This window comes from Hippopotamus amphibius, chromosome 8, assembly GCF_030028045.1.
Source record: "Hippopotamus amphibius kiboko isolate mHipAmp2 chromosome 8, mHipAmp2.hap2, whole genome shotgun sequence".
NCBI classification, from domain to species: Eukaryota; Metazoa; Chordata; class Mammalia; order Artiodactyla; family Hippopotamidae; genus Hippopotamus; species Hippopotamus amphibius.
The window spans coordinates 95854088-95876781 of record NC_080193.1 but is presented as its reverse complement, the minus strand read 5'-3'; the positions used below and the strand labels follow the sequence as shown (position 1 = coordinate 95876781).

Below are 22694 nucleotides of genomic sequence, written 5' to 3'. Positions count from 1 at the left end.
ATATACTGTCATTTTCAATGACACTATCAAAGACAAACGGCAAAAATAATTTTAAGGCAATAATTATGATTCTAAAAATCTCAACTAAAACCCAAAATTACTCAGGCTTTTTGATTCTCATTAATTATTTACACAGTGTGGCTTTCTTGCTGTGTTGGTTCAGTCTGTTCTTTTGAGCATTATTATTTATTATTTCTTGAGCACTTAGCACTGCATGAGATTCAGATGATAAATTCCTTCCCTAGGGGACAAAAATCAAAGCCACACAAGCAAAACACGAAGATTAGCTATTTAAGAAATGAAAACTAAATAAAAGGTTAAGGAACACATTCTGAGTTCCTTGTTTTGCTCTCTGCTTTAAGCTCATGATACAACACTTGCTTCTTTTGGGGGTGCAAAAGAAGATTGAATTTGCCATATAAATAACCAGCTTAGAAGAGATAGAAAACAGATCTCAGGGAGCATTCCAAGAAAATATCCTACCTTAGAAGTCCTTTCACTTTCTGATATATAAAAATTACAAGAACCTATTCCTAGCTCTAGTGGACTGTAATAAGCTTATTTGTGTGTATGAGAGTGCTTTAGGGCTGCTCAGCAGACTTTCTGTTCTCTTTCTTTTGATAATACCACTCTGCTTCAGGAACTGCTTCCCCCAGTCAGTGTGTTCCTGATGAGACTGTCAATCATAATGCACCTTTCCCCCACCTTATAGTGACATTGTGCTGAAGGATGTAGGCCTGAAGCAGCCCAAGGTCATTTTTACAAGCCCTATAATGAAACATCTCTGCAGTGTCCATTAGGCTAATTTGCAAAGAAAAGTAGAAATAAACAGATATAGTTTAAGTGCTGGTGGTTCTAAACCCCCAAATCAGGCCACTGAGACACGAGTTCCTATAGTTCTTTAAACTGTATAAGCTACTCTACAAGTCACTTTAGCTAGCACACTCAAGTTTTTGCTTAGGATGGTCTGAATTGGGTTTCTTTGTCATTTACACCTGAAAGAATCCTGAGAAATTAAGTAATTTGCCCAAGGTCCAGTAGCTGCTAAATGGTAGAGTACTCATTCAAACCTAGGTTTGTCCACCTCTACATAGCAGGTGCTTCCTATTATGTTACTTTACTGTTTATCCTACAGATGTTTAATTCCTAAAATCTAGTTTCATTTAAGATGGAGAAAGGGGCCGGGGATGAGGATGGGTGGTCGGTCTCTCTAATTCTCTATTGTTTCCTGGTAATAGGAGTGAGGTGATACCGGCAAAAACAGTAATATCTGATAAGAATTTATTTTAACCCATTTTGCATGGTGTTTACTGAGCAAGAACTCAAGTTGGCAATCATACAAACTTCTATCCAGGAGCAAATCACAGGTATGTAAGACTAGGACAGAATGGTATCAAAGTATTTTTTCTTCTCTCTGCTCTATCTAGTTATAATGATTGCATTAAAAAACAATGTTTAATACCCACAATACCAAATAAAATGTTTAGGTTTTCTAAGTCAAACAAGAATACATCTATTTATTTCCATCTATAAACTACTTTATTCACTGTCTCACCAATATATGCAAAGAAAAACAATACTAAAATGATGCCAGCAGTTTACAAATCAATGTCTTATTTTTGATAAGTCAAATCAAATGTCATTTCCTCACTTTCCTATTTTAAATGCTTACCTTATTTCCTTTATTGCCTTTATCATGATTTAAAGTATTATTTATTTTATTTACTTCTTACATTATAACTTATTTGTTTATTCACTTATTAGCAGGGATCTTGCCAATTTTTTAAATCATATTTTTCATCATATTTTTACCAGCCTGGATTATAGAGACACAAAGTATAAATATGTTAAATTAATTTAAAAATTCCACTGCTCCAAAATAAAAGTAATTGTTTTGATACCTATAAAACATATCAATATCTTGAAACTAAAGGATGATGGATTATTCTGTGTTCTCCCAGAAGTCAGACTAGGATGGAAATCTATTGAAAGCCAAGGTGTCAGTGGTTGAGGGAACCAACGGCATTCTGCAGTTGGGATTTGGTTAGCTGAGCCTAGTGGTTCTAAGGGCCAAAAGGTAGGAAAGCTTCCTGCTTCAACCAGAGCAGCTCCTCACACATCAGGATTTCACAAGGATTCGGCATAAGCTTTGGTTTGAAGAAAGTGTTTCATTACTTAAAAACAGGTTTAGGGTAGGGTGGTAGAAACTGTTCTGGGGAATTTGGAATAAAAGATAGCTAAACTTATTTTGCACTGTAAATCATATTTATTTTTCCTTTTCAAAGTCAATATGCTGTAAATATTATTAATCCCATTTCTATAGTATAATAAAATTATTTCTGCCTCTATTTTAAAGATCTAAGCGATTATGATCTTTTAGAATTTTAGGGACAAATAAAACATTAAGGCGTCTAGAATCAGAAAATCTTTGCCTCTCAGCTATATAAAAAATTAAAAGTTAAAGCTTATATTGGAAAACTTTAGGATCTTTGGATTCAAAGATTTCTACCCACCCCCCCATTGTGTTACTCTTAAATTTGCATTTGATTTCTTTCTCTACAGAGAGAGCATATAAAAACATGTTTAGTGTTCCCTCCCTTTGCAGGTTGTATTTTATCTTGAGTAGATTTAGAACCAGATTAGTTGTAATAGGATTCCAGGATGTGGGCCAATGTCTACTTGTCAGGACGGACAATGTCTCTTGCAATCAATTCCTTCATTACTTCATTGGTACCGCCATAGATTGGCTGAACTCGGGCATCCACATAAGCTCTGGATAAATAAGAAGATGATTGAATGAATAAAATAAACAAAAGATATTAGAAATTGTAAATTCTGACTCACCAGGTAACTATTAATTATTTTAAAGTATTCATGTAATGAAATCCAAACAATAAAAGTTCTTCATAAATCACTTTTTTTTCAGTATGGCATTTGCCCTAGATTGGTATAATCATAAAATTCTATTAAGATATTGATCATTTGCATAGCTTTGTTTTAGTTTGCTTTTAGAGATTACAAACTCAAAATAACATTTATAAGTATGTTTCTTTTGACTTAATTTTGTAAAATTCAGCACATATAATAACATTCCAAAAAGGGATATTTTAAATTTAGAAATGGGTGGAATGTCTTAATATCTTGTTACCTTTAATGTTCCCCCAAAAGTTGAAATCTACTGGTTTTATAAAAAACAAAAGAGAAAAGAAAGTACATATTTTCTAACATCCTTTAGATTCCCACCACTACCGCTGCCATCAGCAGTATAAATTGATGTTTCAGAAAATATAACTTCACAAAGTTAACAAGTAACTTATTTCCTAGGAATGATTAATAGTCACTCCAGTAATGTAAGAGGTTAAAACACTGAGTGGCTGAGTACACTGAATAAAAAAAACAAGAAGGAATTCACTTTTGGTAGTGATGACACAACCATAACACTATATAGTTGTTTTTACCTTTTCTCATCTCATTTTATCCTCTCAGCTCCGGAATTAGGGAGGATAATTATCATCATTTTGCAGGTAAAGGAAATGAGGTGTAGAAAAGTTAATACATGTACTAATTAATGGTTACTATTTAATGGTCACATAACAGATCATTGGCAGCCTGGAATGAAAAGGTGGGTATCCTGTCACTTTGGCAAATATCTTTTTTATTATATCTCAATATTTCCATTGGTCCAGAAATGTAGAATTAGTTGTTGAGCTTTGGACTTTTCTAACAGACAAATTCAAAAGCATTTTTTTTTTCAAACATTAAATCCGTTTTTGTTTTTGTTTTTTTATTTAATTTTTGAGACCAATTAAATGTGCCGGCTCTCTAGGAACATGACCAATGGACTTTTCTTTGTCCATGTTCTTTACGGTACCTTGCAAACAGTGAGTTCTTAATAAATATTTATTGATTTGTATTACAAAGGAATTACAAAGGGATTTTAGTCTCAATACCTACTTTCTGATGAAACTTGAAATCTAGAGATATTTGTGTTTTCAAATATATTTTTTCTATTGAGCAGATTTCACTGTTGCCCACAAAATCCAGCACTTTCATTTAGAGGAACTGCCTGGCATTTCAGCCTGTTCCAGCAATCTCAATGCTTTTAGACATTTTTAGAGCAGGTTGGGCATATTTTTTTTTTCACATTCAAGAAGTTCCAATGGAGTAGGTAATTGACAGAGATCAGTAGACCTTTTATAGGTTACTAATTGAATTCAGTCATCAACTAAAATTAACAGAGAAAAGGAAGCAGAAGAAATGTTTAACCACACAGTGATGAAGCTCTATATCTTGGGCTGCTCTTCCTAGTACATCAGACAGGTTTTGAAATGGCAAAATTTAAGCCTCTCCTCTCATTTGCCCAAGCCTAATGAGTAAGACTGAAGTAAACTCATATGCTTAAGACCAGTTATTGTTAAACAAACAGAAAACAAATAAAACAAAACCAAAAAGTAAAAAGCACCTCTTTGATCTGTGAAACCAAGACTCAGCAACACACACACACTAATATATAGTTGTGTGTGTGTATATACATATCTATACAGATATATATATATATAGTTTAGTCATAAGATATAAAAACCCCAATTAGAATGATTTTTTTCGATCACATCAAAGTCTATACACTTCATCTACATATTGCCTAATGGATCTAATTAGCTTTTTTGATATTATCTACTACTCTCTCTCGTTAGCATATGAAAAATTCCTTCCCTATGTCTTTGGGGAGAGAAATAGCAGTCTAGTTTAAAAGTTCAGGGACCTCCCTGATAGTCCAGTGGTTAAGACTTTGTCTTCCAACGCAGCCGGTGCAGGTTCATCTCCTGGTCAGGGAGCTAAGATCCCACATGCCTTGCCTCCAAGAAAACCACAAAACATGAAATAGCAGCAATACTGTAACAAATTCAACAGACTTTAAAAATGGTCTACATTAAAAAAAAAAAAAAAGATAACAAAAGTTCATACAGTCTTCAAACCAACAAGCTGGCCAAGAAGGGGATTATTATTCCTGAAAGGAAATATAAGTCTCTCAAATTGAAACTAAGGATTTCAAATAAGCCATCAAGTTACAATTTTTGCTCACTATTGACCTGATGGAATTGCCTCTGAGAAAACAGAGACCAAGACTTATGCTATGCTCTAATCTTGGACCATGCAGATTGTTGACTCCTCTTCACCTTTCTTAGGAACTGAACTAAACTGGACAAGCACTGAGCCACAACATGTCTACATTCCCAGCAGCAGTTATAATAGCACAGTTAAGTAGAAAAACATAAACATCCATTACTATTTTACTTTCTAAGCATTGTGAATATTGTAAATAAGATGGATTAATATTGTGAATAAAACATGAAAACACACGGGAAAAATTCCAGCAATGATTTAATTTGTGCTAGCATAACTCAGTGTTTACTTCTGATTTCATGACTATAAAAAGATAAAAAAATAAATCTGCTTTTGATTAAGGCTTCTTTGAAGCAGTTCTGAAAGGATATACCAAAATCCAAGTCCAAGGATTGATTAAGAAAAGGAAATTATTTAGCTACTTCATGCCTACATTCTGGAGGAAAAACCCTACATGTTGCTGAGTTTTTATAAAAAGTTTTAAATTATATACACCCTGTGATAAAAGCTTTCTGAGCTGCTCAGTGGCTACAGAAAATTGGTAAATTATATCTATGCTAGAACTTCTGTTCTTACTGTAACTTGAATAAAATGTTTATTTTCCTCATTAAGGACTATAAGCAAATCAAATGTTTTCAATCATGTTTGCCAAAATGATAAATCTGAAAGGAAGTTTGAATACTAGTTTGATAATTTTTCCCTTTTAGATACTCTGTATTTAGATTAAAATTATAAGAAGTTTCTAGAAGCTTAGAGCATTCTCATTCTCAGATTCAAAACTAAATTGGGACATTTGTAGAGACATGGATGGACCTAGAGACTGTCCTACAGAGTGAAGTGAGTCAGAAAGAGAAAAACAAATATCATATATTAACACATATATGTGGAATACAGAAAAATGGTACAAATCAATCGGTTTGCAAGGCAGAAATAGAGACACAGATGTAGAGAACAAACATATGGACACCAAGTGGGGAAAGTGGGGAGGGTTGCAGGGGAATGAATTGGGAGATTGGGGTACCAAATTGTACCCTCTAAATATATGCAGTTTATTGTATGTTAACTGTATCTCAATAAAAGTTCTTAAAAAAAAAAAAACAAAACTAAATTGGGGACTTCTCTGGTAGCACAGTGGTTAAGAATCCGCCTGCCAATGCAGGGGACACAGTTTCGATCCTTGGTCAGGGAAGATCCCACATGCCACAGAGCAACTAAGCCCATGCACCACAACTACTGAGCACGCATGCTGCAACTACTGAAGCCCGAGCACCTAGAGCCCACGCTCCACAAGAGACGCCACCGCAATGAGGAGCCTGCGCACTGCAATGAAGAGTAGCCCCAGCTCGCCACAACTAGAGAAAACCCTCACAGAGCAATGAAGACCCAATGCAGCCAAAAATAAATAAATAAATAAATAAATAAATAAATAAATAAATAAATCTTTAAAAACAAAACAAAACTAAATTGGACTTCTCTGTATACAGCAAAAACTTCCTTAGGAAAATTTTATAAACTGAAAATATTGCCAAATAAGAGGAAAAATATATTTTCTAGAGTGATGAGGAGAAATGCCATGGAGAGATTATTAGTCTCTTGGAGGCAAGAGACCACAGGAAGAGGGAAAGAAGAAATTATGGAGATGAAGGAAGAAATATGGAAGAGGATGCTGCATACTGACAAACTGGTACAAGAATATTCATATGTAATACAATACAAAAGCTGTATTTAATTTAATTTGAAGGAAATACAAATTCCACTTAGAAAAAAATAATGCTTTTGATTTGTTTTTAGAGCAAAACAAACAATAAAAAATTTAAGACATAACAACTTAGATTCCTTTCATATGCAGGTTAATTTCTTTGTAGTCTTTTTTTTTTTTTTTAAGTTTTAAAAAAGTGATTATTTTCAAAGAAGACATAAAAATGACCAAAAGGTATATGAAAAAAATGCTCAATGTCACTAATCACTAGGGAAATGCAAATCAAAACCACAACGAAATATCATCTCACACCTGTCAGTATGGCTGTTAACAAAAAGCCAAAAGACAACTGTTGTCAACGATATGAAGAAATCGCAATACGGGCAGACTGTTAAAGGGAATGCAAAGTGGTGCACAGCAGCCACTATGAAAAACAGTATGGAAGTTCCTCAAAATATTAAATAAAACTACCATATGATCCAGAAATCCCACTTCTAGGTATTTATTCAAATGAATTGAAATCAAGACCTCCAAGCGATGCTAGCGCTCACATGTTCAATGCAGTATTACTCACAACAGCCAAGATGTGGAAACAACCTATATGTCCATGGACAGGTGAATGGATAAAGAAACTGTAGTATAACATACAATGAAATACTATTCCACCTTAAACAGAAGGAAATTCTGCCATATGTCACCACCTGGATGAAACCTGAGGGCATTCTGCTAAGTGAAATAAGCCAGTCACAGAAAGACAAATACTACATGATCCCACCTAAATGAGGTATCTAAAAATAGTCAGATTCATAGCCTTAAAGAGGAATGGTGGCTGCCAGGGGCTAAAGAGAGAGGGAAATGAAGAGTTACTAATTAATGGGCATAAAGTTTCAGTTAAGCAAGATAAATAAATTGTAGAGACCTGCTGTACAGCATTGTGCCTACAGTTAACAATACTGTACAGCACATTTAAAATTTTGTGAAGAGGGTAGATCTCCTGTTAAGTGCTCTTACCACAGGAGAATAAAATAAAACAAAATAAAATCACTAATAGTCAATGCAAATTAAAGAAAAAATAATAACCTATTTTTCACCTATTAGATTAGCACAAAGTTTAAAAGGCAATAACACTCATAGCTTAGGAGGATGTCATCCTCAGACTTTGTTCATTTGAGTATGAGTTGCTTCAAACTGGAGGAAGTGATCTGGAAATGCATTAAAATTTAAAATATGCATACTTTTGAATGAACTAGCAGTACTACTTTGTGACTTTGTCCTGTTGTAATCAAAAACACATGTATCTATTACTAATAAGAAAAAAATGTCAAATTGTACACTTTAAATATATGCAGTTTATTGTATGTCAATTGTATCTCAATAAAAGTTCTTAAAGGAAAAAAAAACACATGCCTCTAATATAAATGTACGAAGGTGTTTATTGCAGCATTGTTTTGAAGGTGTTTATTGTAGCATTGTTTGTCATGGTGAAAATCTAGAAAAAACCTGAATAATTAACCATAATCAATTAAATAAAAGTGGTATTAATACCAACTATAAAAAAGTGGTATTAATCCTTCTGTGTAATGATTCAAATAAAGCTTTAGTATACTATACACATATTTATTTATATTTATATTCAATATATTGTATACTGAAGTATATCTTCACTTTTTGAAAAAATGATAAAATCCTAATGGTGAGCTGATAACATGAAGCTATTTCTATCTACTTAAACACACTCCATAGCCAGTTGAAAAATGCAAAGATTTTGCACCTCCTTTCCTTTTATACTCAATGTAGAAAGGGCAGGTAAAGAAATTTTCCTTTTTCTTCACACCACCCAGAAGCATGTAACACAACAGGCATACTCACTTTGCAATTGGGTACTCCCACATGTATCCCCAACCTCCATGCAGCTGTACACAGTCATAAGCTACTCTGTTTTGTAACTCAGTTGCCCTAGATGACCAAAATAAAAAGCAGAAAAGGAACATTTGAAATGAATTTTCATGAGATACTTTACAATCAGGAAACAAATTCTTTATGATTGTTTAAATGCTTACATTTATCAAACAAAATTAGGCATATTAGCCAACCAGAGAAGATGGATACAAATTACATGTGAAATAAATCTCAAGAGAATTTTCACATAATGAATATTTTCTTCATCAATTATACTTCTGTCTGGGTTTTTGTTAAGTCTAGAAACAAAATGTAGAAAGCTTAGACTATTTATTAGGTGTTGACCTGAAAAGAATATAGTAAAAACTTGAATTTAGTCTAATTTATTCAGATTCCCTATGTGATCTAAGATAACTGAATAATTATCAGTCATCTATTTTCTTTTGCCTTGCGTAATGTTTTTTTTTTCCCCTCAAATATGTCACTTCCTACCCAAAGGTTGCAATTCTGAATTTTAGTAACTGTGAAAAAAATTTTTTTTAGGGTTTTCAGAAATAAGCTGAAAGTAAAAGTGAAAACCTAAGAGGACAGACCTCTATTAGAATACTTATCATATAGGAACACTAATGATTATTTGGGAATTATTATTCCTAAGTATATGTATATTAATATGATGTGCTTGAGAAATACTCTTTTCTGATCTTATCACAACAATTTTAACTATTGTTAAAATCCATAAGATAATTGGTAGGAATTTTATTCATCTTAACATAAAATACAAGTTAGTTCAAGATCATTTCAACTTACTTGCAACAGTGGGAAATATAAATTAAAACTAAGCACAGACACATTTTCCTATAAAAAATAATTTTTAACTCAAGCCATAGGACAGGACAGGATGTTCCTGAGGAAAACAGTAACAATATAATGATTAACAGAAAAGATTTAGGGGGCAATGATATTTGAAATTCTATAGATTTTTGTATTTGGCAAGTATTTTAGTGAAATATTTCCTGGGTTGTAACTAGTTGCTCCCTTTGCTCCAGTATGAAATACCAGTATGTCTATAAACCTGGTGTTTTCAAAGAAAAGTAAAGCCAACAGCTATCCAAACACCTCTTTTTCAAAAAATATCTTATCTAAAAATATTTTACAGTTTTTCCACTAGTCAAAAAACTTGCCCTAAATGTAAATATAAAATGTCTCCCCCAAAAGTGCAAGTTCCTAATAATTTCATGTGACTTTTCAACCTGGCAACTTTATTATCTTGGAGTCATTACATAAACCACTACTCTGCATATTTCCCCATTCTACTTCTGACTGAACTGAACACAAGTTAATGAATAATGACAGGAATTTTTTGCAGGTTATTTTGGGGCTAATGAGATGTGAGAATGTTTGTTTTTAAAAGAGGAAACAAAACCCACTTCCAGAATCTGATTTAAACTATGTTCTTGCATCTTAAAATACACAAAAGCCTTACAGGGGTCTTTTTTCAATTAATACATCTTTAATACCATTACTAATCATCCTTAACACAAATGAAAGTTGTTCTATAGAACATTTTTATTCCCTTTTGCTTAATAGAGCATGTACAACTTTTGAGTGGATAGTCAAATGTTCAGACATTTTTCTTAGATCTGGAAAACATCTTAAATAGAAAAATCTTGCCCAATCTACTCATTTCACAGATATCAAAATGTTGGCCCCAAAATAATTAAATTTAATTGTAGTTATTTAATGAAAGAATTGGGACTCTATCTCAGGACTCTAAGTATTACTGTTCTTCTGTGATCTCACTATACTGCCACTCTTCAGATAATTTGAGATTAAACTACTTGAATGAACTAATCAGTCATCCTATTTTAGTCTCTTAATATTTTACTTTCCATGGCAAGCTAAAAGTCAAAAACCATTTTGAGTAAGTTTTAGCACATTATAAATAGGCTTAATGGGACCTTTCAGCATTTTTTTAAAAGTTGGTTCTTACTGCTAGTTTTCATTTGCTTAGCCTTCTTCCTTTAAGACTCTCAAGGCTGAATTTCAAGTTGGAAGAATTCCATAACAGTCTGTACAAACACCACATTTTAATTACCGTAGCATGCATACCAGTATTTTGCCATGGAAGCAGTGGCAGATTCCAGACGTTTCGTTTCATGCAGCTGGAGACAGCTGTCCACAAAAGCTCTGGTTACACAAATGTCGGTTTTTAATTCTGCTAGCTTATGCTGCACCGTCTTGAGTTTAAAGGAAATGAAAGGAAAAGATGAGCATATGAGAAGAGCATATTTTGAGTCACTTAGCATATCAAAAATTATAAAATAAAAGATCTTAGAGCAAAACAAAAGTGGAATTACTGTTTTTTTCCTCCAAAAAAGAGGCATAAGTTAACTAAAGAGCTTAAATTAAAACCCACTACATTTCATTGCTAAGAAAATGTACTAAAAGATAAGATGGAACAGTAGATAAATATATAAATAACATCTCATGTTTTAAGTTAAAAAACTTAGACCATTTAGGGAACTTTTCAAAAAACAGTTATGACTTTAATGGGTGAGTACCATTTTGTGGTACAGTCCTTTAGGTACAGCTGTTGAAAACACCCATTTTTGTCCAGAATTTAAATCCATGAAGAATTTTTCACTATTAATGAAATTAAGTATACACATTTTCTGCTTCTTTGTCTTACAGTAATAAAGTAACAAAGTAACAAGCTGGAAGGGCAACATCAAAAATACTCATTAAACTATTATTTTATATTGCAAAATATTTAACCAAGATCTGTAGAATGCAGTAGAAGAATAAAAGAATCAGAACACTCAAGACATCAAAGTCCAGTACCTCCCCAATCTCTTCCACCTTTCCCCACCCTCCCTCTCATCCCAATACTTGCACAGTCTCTAATGAACTAAATTGTCTGGAATTGTCAATTTAACATACCTATATACCTCCTCCTGCTGGCCATAGACAACCAATAGCATTCTTGGAAATCATTCCATCTAGACCAGGGGTCCGCAACCTACCCCCACCCCTCCCCTGCCCGTGGGAAAGCTGTCTTCCATGAAACTAAAACCAGTCCCTGGTGCCAAAAAGGTTGGAGACCACTCATCTAGACCATCCTCAATTGTTCTTAATTGCTCTTACTTCAATCAGATTTTTTTGCATTCCTGACTCATGGCTCTCACACCTTGAACTTCGAGTTTACATCTGGTCTCTTTGGCACCAACTCTTGACCCTCCTTTAGGAAACTGGCTAGGATTTGAAATACTACTGGCTTTCCACTTTGGGTAACCTCCAAAAATATACCCCGTTCTACTTGATCTCAAGTTCAAGACTCAGGTATGGTCAGCTGGCTCCACATTCCTTGTGGAAATTCAGACAGGAACAGAGTTTTGGTCATTCTGCTTGGAATTTATGAGTACGACCTTCACTGCGGCTAATAAAAGGCATGGAAGTTAATGACAATGGCACTAACTTGATGGCACAGTGAAACTCAAACTCGAAATTATAAACACACCCCACCTATGCAATGGCAAGTCCAAAGCCATGATTGCATTCTCAAAAGAAGGCTTCAGGGACCAGATATTCAGAGGATGTTGACCCTGCCTTTGCTACTGGTTACAGCAATCTCAAACCACAAAACCGAACCCTTCAAAGCATCATTGTGGTGGAGACAGTTTGGGTATTTTCCATTTCTGGAAAAGAGTAGAAAAGGAGTATAGTAAGACCCAGGCCAGGCAAGACCAGGGTGCGTCAGCTGGAGAAGGAGCTCTGAGGGACAGATTCCTCAAAAATGTGTCAACATAACTGACTGCCTTTCCCTTGGGCTTGCTGCATCCTGTTCTAGAAACAGACAATGTGACTGGCATCTAATGATTCTAAAGCCAAGCAGTGGGAAGGCTGGCATCATACTTTTTCACCTCTTGTATCCTGGCCTCTAATTCAGAACATGCCAGGTTACACCAAAACTTTCTTCCTCTCTCACACTTTCCCTTACTTTTTCTATCTCCCTTTCTATTCATTTATATTTAATGAGGCCAAGTTTCTGCCCTTTAAATCAGCACAAAGTCCCCCACCCCTACCCCAGACATCCATGTTTACTCACAGAAAAATCTAAAGATGGAACAGGAAACAAAAAAGTGGGGAAGTGTCCTTCTATATGTTGGAAACAGATGAGTATACATTCCATGAAAATCCCTGAAACTGAGTCCCCAGCTTACTCTTGGTGTCGGTCAATGACACTATCTATGATACTTCATTTGGAAAATAAGCGGGAATCTGACAAGTCTCAAGATACTATTGCATACCCCATCCCCACCTCTGATGGCACATTTGAGAATTTAGGCACTATTTACCAAATGAAAGAATCAAGATCTCTAAGCCCAACTGTCTCATATAAGAGCTGTTTCTATGGAAATGCTAGGAGCTCCTAGAAGCTGAAGTTAAATTTCAGACCAGAACGGGCTCATTTAGAAAATTCTTGCTTCCGTGCATTCAGGTTCACAGGTTTGAAGGAATTAAGGCCTCCAAGAATACATAATTTACTCTCAGGGGATAAAGAGATTAAATATTTACATACTCTTGGCATTGAGTTGGGTGTTACCAAACAGATTTGGTCTTTGCTCTTCACTGCAGACACTGCATCATGCTTTCAGAACTTACTCTCTAATGAATGGTAGCTAATAATCGCACCACACGTTACTAGCTAGGTGCTTTTGGTGAATGATCAGCATGCTCACAGCAGTATTTTTAACATTCATTAATAACATGCTCATAGATCATACTGTAGCTAGCATTTTATTTAAAAAATTTCCCTAAAGTTACAAAGTGGGTCAGATAGAGTCTCTTTCAGAGTTTTGAATAACACAATTCTTAGAATCATAGAATTATGGAATTGGAAGACACCTTAGAGAAGTTATTGAGCCCAGTATTCCATTTAAACATTACCATTAGATGTACTCATATTATGACTCAAGTATAAACTATAACAGCTGAGGTTTGCTACCTGATTTTATATAATCCCACACGCAAGATCTAAGGTCAATATATTCCCTTTTGGGAGAAATGTAAGGAAGAAGTGTTATTTATCTCTCCTATTTTTTCCCTAATACTTTGTTCCCTTAGAAGCAAGAGCACTTACCACACAGGAAATAACTAAAGCCCGTGTTAGAAAAGAACATTGAATTTTCACTTCATTGTCCATGGGTGAAAGCGGTGGGAAAAGAAAAAAGGTCTATCTACCTTAGATCTCTGGGTAGTAAAACCAGTGAATGGGTTAAGAGTATAGGCTCCAGAGTTAGAACACTTTTGTAATCTTGGGCATGTTACTTAACCTCTCCATGCCTCAATGTCCTAATCTGTAAAATAAGGACAAGTATAATATTTATTAAATGGAGCTGTGAAGAAAAAAAGAAACAATCCATTTAGCACAGTGCCTGGCATATCGGGAACATTATCAATGACAGGTATTATCATTATTTAATATCTGAATTTTACTATTGTATTGTCCATTCCACAGAAAAGCATAAGACTTGGCAGCAACTGGGGAGAGTATGGATGAGACAAAATGAAAATCCTGTAACTATCGCAACCTAAGTAGGTCTCCATTCTAAAAAGAAAATAAATTTTGTGAAACGCATCCAAGTGGTCAGAAAGGCCCAACATGTTCAAAGTTCAAGGATAACAAAGAGAAACAAACTGAATAACAAATTGAATCATTATATGGTCATAAAAATGATATTTGGCCAAGTATAACATTTAAAGGTCTACTTTTTCAATTTAATACTTGAACCATTGTATATTCAGCTCTATAACAAGAGGCATAAGCACGAATTGGTCATTCATTTTCTCTGAATATGTATCTAGATTGAATATGAAAATATCATTCAAAGATATTTATTTATATAAACAAGAAGATTAGAAGAAATATCTCAGAAATCTCAGAACCACACACTTACTTGGAAAACAATATGGCTCCTACCAATGCTATAGATACCTGTGGAAACAGAATGCTACTGCCACCTAGTGAAATTTTAATAAACTACCTTTGAAAGAAGGCAACAATAAAATGGCACTTGCTTTCAAAGGGATTAAGAATATTTCTTTTCTTTTTGCTATCAAAATACATACATACATATCTACATATATACACACATATATTAGTAAATAAATAAATATTTCAGAAGAAACTTTTTCTCCTATGGAAAATATTATACCAATTTTCTATTTTTTTCATGGTTAAATGTCAAATAACATTTAATGTTCTGAGCTATACAGGCAATCTGGGTAATATTCTAGTCACTTTGTTGTACTTCAATATGAAGTTCATAAACATAGGAAGTGTAGATTTCCAACAGGATGGAAAATATGTTTATTTGGTTCACATTTTATAGTATCCAGGATAGGGCTAAAGGCATGAGTATTTTAATAAACATTTTGATGTGAAAGTGGTGGTGGTTGGATTTGAGAAGCAAATGATACTAATTCCACTTTGGATACAGTTGGGAAAGTCACAGAGTGATACCAAGTAGTACCACTCTCTTTGTGCTGCTAGGAGCTTATAGTGTATATTTCCAGAGACATGCCTATCAAATTACATTTGAGCACAAAACCTTTAGAAGGCAATCAATACATATTTGCTCAGTGAAACAAATCATGTATATCAACATTTCTCAAAATGAAAAGATTATATGAAAAAGAAATTTAATTTATTTATAGGCAAAACAATTAGTGCATTGATAAGAAAGAAACAGTAATGTGATTGCTTTATGGTAGCCTAGTGTAATCAGTGGCACTGTGTATGGTCTGTAAGTGTGTGCATAAGTTTTGATAAATTTAACTTTTTATAATGAATTTCTGTACGTTTTATGGTAGCAAATGTTAAATAGACTAGTATCTACACATTTTATGCAACGATGACATACCTTTTCCTTAATTTTTTTGATATTTCTAGGCTACACACATCGTCTGCATGTTTTATTAAGCTGTCTCAAATCTCCAAAAATTTTTCCAATGTATTTATTGAAAAAAATCCACATGTAAATGGACCTGTGCAGTTCAAACCTGTGTCGTTCAAGGGACAACTGTAATAGCTAACTTTAATGAAAGCTTGCTTTGCCAGGCAATATTCTAATAAGTGTATTACCTCAGTCTTCATAACGACTCTGAGGTAGCTACTCACATTATTCACATCTTACCAATGAGAAAGTACTTCTGAGAGAGATAATACAACTTGCCTAGATGACAGAGAGTTACGTAGCTGTACTAGGATTTAAACCACATGTGAACTTGACTTCTATAATGCTGTCCTGAAAAGTTATCAAGGTATTTCTTTCCCTTCACAACACCACTCAGCCAAGACATTCCACTTAGAATTTTTCAATTAGACTTTCAACTCCAGGTTTTTTGATGACTGCATTATTTATAAACTGTTCCTTCATTTAAGAAGAAACCAGAGAATCTAAAATTTGATTGACATTTTAGTGACTATGGCTACCATATACTGAGTTCTTCTGGCAAAATCCAGGAAGTTTAGACACAATCATCCACCTTCTCTGTGTTTGAACCTGGGCAGCAAAACCCTTTCAGTAAACCTAATACACAAAAATGCAGACGGTTCCGCAGTAAATATATAACCACTAACTTCATTTGGGTCCTCAATACTGCCAGAAAGCTTACTGTAAGTGTCTCTAGTTCAGTCTCTCACTCTGAAGAGGGTGTTTCAAATCTTCCTTACCTCCATGCCCCATTCATTCACATCTCTTTCTTCCTTACTGATATAAAAAGATATGGAAGTCTTTGGAAGATAGCTTTTGTAATTATCTACCAATAGAGCTGAACCCTTGGTCATCTTCTCCTCTTTTCTTTCTGTTTCAATGGAGGAAAGACCTCTCCTGTCAGGATGGGAAGGCCTATACTTTGGCACCCCACCCTCACACTTTCTCAAAGGTCACATGCAGTGAATTATGCTCTCCATACCTACAATCTTTCTCTCTTTACTAAATTCTTTCTCTAGGTATTAAAATATGCTCTAGCATTCTCATCCTAATAATAACAACAAAAATTAATAATCTCCAGCTGTTTCACTTGATCTCCAAATATTTCCCACACTCTCTCCCTACCCTCCTCTTTTTGCCTCCTAGTTACCATCCTTTCTCTCAACTACTCCACAGCCAAGCTCAGGAAAGAGTTGCCAGTCATCAGTATCTTTACTTCCTCATTTCCATTTACTCCTCTGCTCACTCTGGTCTGGCACCACACCAGTCCATCAATGGCTCTTAACGAAATAACCTCCATATCATTATGTCCAATGGGCACTCCTTGACCTCTTCTTATTTTTTCTCTAAGTTGTTTCCATCCACTTGAAATCCTTTTTTCTCTTGCCTTCTGCAACAATACTTGCCTGATTGGCTTTCTCCTTTCTAGCTGTCCAGTCTCAGTTTTCTTTGTAGGCTTTTCCTTTCCTATTCTACTTTTAAATCTTGGAATTTTTTTCTTAGGACTCTGCCCTAGGGTCTCCTTTGTCTTAATCTCTACTCTCTCCCTAAATGATCTCATCCACTTCCAGGGATTCTAATGTCACTGTGGATGAAAAATGTTGCCTGCCATACAGGTAAACAAAGGATATTGCAACCATCAAACCAGCAGCCACTGTAGCCACCCCAAATGTACACCCTGAGGGGAGTCAGAATGAAGAAAAGCAGGATACTGGCCCTAGATAGTTAAGGTGCACATCAAAGGAGTGATTTCAATGAGCCCAGACTCTTGCATCTTCCCATACATAGAAAAGCGATAAATTCATTAATGTGAGAACCCTGGTTTTCTTTAATTAACAGTAATCTTTTGATGTTCTGACTACCTGGTTTTTGTTGCAAGACTCCTATATATCCTGGCTCCTCCCTTACCTCTTCAGAGCAGTCCCTCAGAGCTATCTGAGAGGCTATATTTTGGGCGTTCATCCCTAGTTTTGTCCACCAAGTAAGACATAATTCTCAACTTTTTTTTTTTTTTTTTTGGGCACACGGGCTTAGTTTCTCCGTGGCATGTAGGATCTTCCTGGAGCTGGGATCGAACCCGTGACCTCTGCATTGGCAGGCGGATTCTTAACTACTGCACCACCTAGGAAGCCCAATTCTCAACTTTTAAGCTGTGCATATTTTTTCAGTTGACATCACCTATATGAAAATTACTCCATATTCATGTTTATCCTAGACCCATTTCAGATGAGTAAATTGACACTATCTAATTCTAATAACAAGCTTACCTGTATGTGTGCAACTGTTTTCCCAAAAGCTTTTCTTTGTTTAACGTAGTTCCTGGTTTCTTCAAACATGAATTCACTGGCTGAAACTGCTAAGTCAGCAATCAGTAGCCTTTCCTATAACCCAAAAATTAGGTCTTGAACATTATTCTCATTATACAAATGATTTTCACGTGATTTTAATGATAATAAATCACATAATCTTTATAAAACACCTAAAGATTAATTTATTTCTTAACTCTTTATAAGAAAAGACTCCCACTGAGATTTCTGACTATTTTGACAAGTCTATAATAAGTCTCTAAAAAAATCTTTTATTTTTATGAATGACTGTGGTTATATACAGATATATAAGTAATTTATTTCCCTCTTTTGTTTACTCATCTATGGGAAAAGAAATTCCAAAGTTGTTGATTTTTACTTATTGATATCTGCATACCACATATCCTAATACACCTGAGGAAATCAACATTTTAAAGTGCATAGGCTGAATTAGTGCAAAGCATCCATAGTCAGTTTAATTCCATCTCATTGGTGATTTTCACATGCTATTTCTGTGCCAGTGTTCCTAGCCCTTGTCCCATTTCATGTTTATAGTCCATGCTGCGGCTGTCTCCTGACAGGTGCATGCTCTTATGCTGGCATGGGAGGATCAATAATCACTCAGCAACCACACTCCAAAACACATGGAAGTGAGGGCTGACCCTATGTGGCTAAAACTTTTCAGTCTGAACTTAACAGCTTTCTTTGATTCCCAAACAAACAAAAAGCCCTGGCAAATATTTTGGCTGATATTTCCTTACAAAAAGCTAAAAATTCTTGATTTGTAGTTAAGACACTAAAATCGTTCCAATGAGGAATCACAGAACTGAAAATCTTATTTTCCTGACTCACTTATAAGCTTTGATTGGATATCCCTGAGTTCAGTTATTCACATGTCCAGCCTACAAAAGTCATATATATTTTTTTACAACTTCAAGTTATACCCAAATGATTGGGTGTATCACAAGTTTTGTATGCATGGACTTACATAGTTCTATATTATTCTATTCTAGTCCATAATCTAATCAAAAGACAGACTCTTTAATACTTCTGACCTGTGGAAGCTCCTGCATGAGATAATAGAAGCCTTTATTCTCTTCTCCTAGTAGGGCACTTGCTGGCAAACGTACATCTTCAAAGAATAATTCTGCAGTATCCTAAGAGATCATACAAATGAGTACAGAATTATCTCATTTAAATCTCCCAATAACCTAATGAGGTGATTATTATTTCCGTGGAAAAAACAAAAACAAAACAAACTAGACTCCAAATGGGAGTGGTTAATGATCACAACTAGTAAGTGGTAAACCAGGGATTCAAACCCAGATGTATCTGATTCCAAAAGCAGCTTTCCTACTGCAATACACTGTCATTCTAGCTCTAATACTGTCCAGTTCTGCAGGTATTGAGGACTAAGGATTTCTAATGCATATCAAGTAAAACATGTTTTTCTTTCTGGTAATGAAAAATTACCAGATAATTACCAAATAGTAGAAAAGATATTTTCTGCTCTTAGTTCATAATTTTCTTCAGTCAGTTTCAAAAATAGATGGTATTATCATGCAGTTAATTTTCTAAAGCAGATTTTCAAAATACCCTGATTCACTTCCATTGCTGACCACAGTTGTATAAACAGTGGAATAAATTATCATAATCATTTCTGAAAAGCATATTTTAAGAATCCAGCATAGGAAGGAAGGTATGCTTGAGCTATATGTAGTTCTATATATAAAGCATAATTGAGTAAACAATTATTTATAAATAATAGATATGAATTATATTTATAAATGATTTACATTATGAAAACAAATTTATATTATGACTTACCTGGGCTTTTAGTCCCATCTTCTGTAGCTTTTGTCCCTTGATAAATCCTTTCATTCCATTTTCCACCAGAAAAAGGCTAATGCCATGGGCAGGAGAGTGAACTTCACGACTTGTGACTGCCACTACGATCACAACGTCACTTAGCCATCCATTAGTGATGAATACCTGAAAAACCCCAAGTATACCATGATGCCCCACGATAACTCAGGTCCATGTGTAAGTCATGATTAGGGGAAGCGTACTCAAGAAGACTAAACCAGACAAAACATGCTTTATACCTTTCTCTGTACTCTCTCTGAATATTTGCAGTGTTGATTATTCATACATGAAGTTATTAAAGAGTAGGGGGAAATTATCCAATGCTTCAAAGAATGAACTCTATTCATTTTCTTCCCACTATTTTTGTAAATAATATTAATAATTAACAATTATGTTCTTTTCCAATTAAAACAAAATTGTCTATAAAAATGATAAACCGTATTTTATTTTATTTTTAAATATTTATTTATTTATTTAGGCCTCTCTGGGTCTTAGTTGCAGCACACAGGATCTTTGTTGCTGCATGTGGGCTCTTTGTTGCTGCATGTGGGCTCTTTAGTTGTGGTATGCAAACTCTTAGTTGCGGCATGCACGTGGGATCTAGTTCCCTGACTAGGGATTGAACCCAGGCCCCCTGCATTGCGAGCTCTGAGTCTTAGCCACTGAACCACCACAGAAGTCCCAACAGATGGTATTTTAGAAAGAAGTTTCAAGTGAGAAAATGGAATCTGCTCTGAATGGCACAATACTATTAAAGTATTTGTACTTTCAGATTTATCAGTTTTTGAAAAGGCATTGTTTCGATTTCATGATAGATGACCTCCTTCTTTCCAAATGGCCTAAATAAGGAAGACACTGCTTAAGGAGAGATAACACAACAAACTAAACAAGAGATACTAGCTTATCAGATAATATTTATTCAGAAAACAAATATATACAAAACAAATATTAATAATTATCCTCTCATTCTGCATGTTTCCTGGGTCCTCTTAGCCACTTCCATGGCTTTAGTTGCTATCCCTATGCTGATGACTCCAAATCTTTATCTAAGCCATATTTCTTGCCAGGTTCCAGACCTGTATACCCACCTGCTCTAGAGAGTTTCACCTGATGACTCATGGAACATATACCTTCTCACCCCCATTCCTGTCTAATCGTGAGTATCAATCTGTTTTCTCTCTGTCAGTGAATGTGCCAATAAATCCATTATAATTCTGCTTCATATTCAATTTGACATCTAGTTCTCTCTAATCCTTTTCAACACTTTTAAAATCTATACACTTCCTTTCATTTCTATTGTCATTACCTTATTTTGGGCCTCCTTATTTCCGGCTTAAGTTCCTACAACTGATCTCTCTGCAACTCTATTGTTCATCACAATGTCAGAGGGATCTTTCAAAAATGCAATCTAATCATACCACTTTCACATCTGAAAATCTTTGAACAGCTCCTCTTAGCTTCAGGATAAATTCTAACCCTTAGCAGGGCATATAAAATTCATCACAAACTGGCACTAGCTTTCCAGTCCTGCCTTATCTTTTATCCCATTGTCCCCTCATTTCTTCAGGTTAGCTCTACTGCATTACTTGCTGTCCCCCATATTCTAAGGTCCTCCTTACCCATGGGTCTTTGGAAATCTTGTTTCCTCTACTTGAGAGGCCCTTTCCCAACTCTGCTGCAATGAATCCTACTCATCCTCTTCCAAAATTCTTCCCAGGGAATTCCCTGGCAGTCCAGTGGTTAGGACTCTGCGCTTTCACTGTCAAGAGCAAGGGCGCGGGTTCAGTCCCTGGTTGGGAAAATAAGATCCTGCAAGCCAAGCAGCATGGCAGCAAAAAACAAAAACAAAAAGTCTTTCCAAATTCCCCAGGGTTAAGTGCTCCCATAGCACCTTGAATTTACCATCATCTTAGCATTTATTGAACTATATTCAAATGATCTAATTTTGTCTCTGTTCCTTTGAAATAGTACAGGTATAAAATGGTGTTGGTTACTCTCATCACCTACCATCCATGCCCTTTATAAGGAGATTTAGGCTCTAAAATCCAGAGCACTGATACTTACAAATAACGGGAAGTGGGCCAATGATGTTACTATTATCTACATGACAGCAAATGAAGGCAGTGGTGATGGTATGGTTGTAAGTGACAATAATAAAAGACCCTCAACATCTCTCTGTACTAGGAGCTTCTTGAGGGCAGGGACTGTTTCCTATTCATATATCTATCCTCAGTGCTTAGCATAGTATTTGGCATATAGGAGGCCTTCAAGAATGTTTGTTGAATAAATGAGAAAAATATATTCCTCAAAAAAAATTCTACGGAATTCCTTGGCAGTCTAGTGGTTAGGATTCGGCACTTCCAACAAATAGTTACTGAGTGTATACTAGACACAGTTTTAGGTAAACAAAAACCTCTGTCATCAGTAATATCAGATTCTAAGGGATATATTTACTTCTAAGCCTGTCTGTAACCTATATCAGAGGTGCTCTCCAATTCTATCAGTGGGTTGATGTGACGCTTAGAAAGGTTGCAGGGCTCTCAAATTCCATCAAAACTACCTCACTCCTAAAATCTTTTGAAAATCTTCTTGATATTTATGAGAATTCTTTTCCGCCACTTCTCATCAACATCAGATTCATTAACAATTAACTATTGTTTATCCCTTATTTGGAAAATATGAGCCTCACCTTTCCCTTTTTTAGCTTGATAAGGGCTGTATGGAAGCTAAAACAATGCTTTTTATATTAGTGAGGGGGCATGCAGTAGAACACAGAATAGGAATAGATCTCACATAATATAAGTG

The 22694-nt window shown here is 35.0% G+C and overlaps 1 protein-coding gene across 2 annotated transcripts in view; it reads right to left on the bottom strand.

Moving 5' to 3' along the window:
- Positions 1-508: 508 nt before the first annotated feature.
- ACADL (acyl-CoA dehydrogenase long chain) overlaps positions 509-22694 on the bottom strand; it is a 36991-nt gene continuing 14805 nt past the window's right edge. The window contains exons 6-11 of one of the 2 annotated variants that reach the window (XM_057746100.1): positions 19851-20015; positions 19079-19180; positions 17985-18098; positions 10832-10959; positions 8693-8779; positions 520-2772 (exon numbers count right to left, since the gene is read on the bottom strand). In XM_057746100.1, the coding sequence (XP_057602083.1) occupies positions 2676-2772; positions 8693-8779; positions 10832-10959; positions 17985-18098; positions 19079-19180; positions 19851-20015 (693 nt within the window). In that variant the 3' untranslated portion in view covers positions 520-2675. Of the gene's footprint in view, positions 2773-8692; positions 8780-10831; positions 10960-17984; positions 18099-19078; positions 19181-19850; positions 20016-22694 lie in introns of both variants that reach the window. The other variant, XM_057746101.1, reaches the window with a different exon arrangement.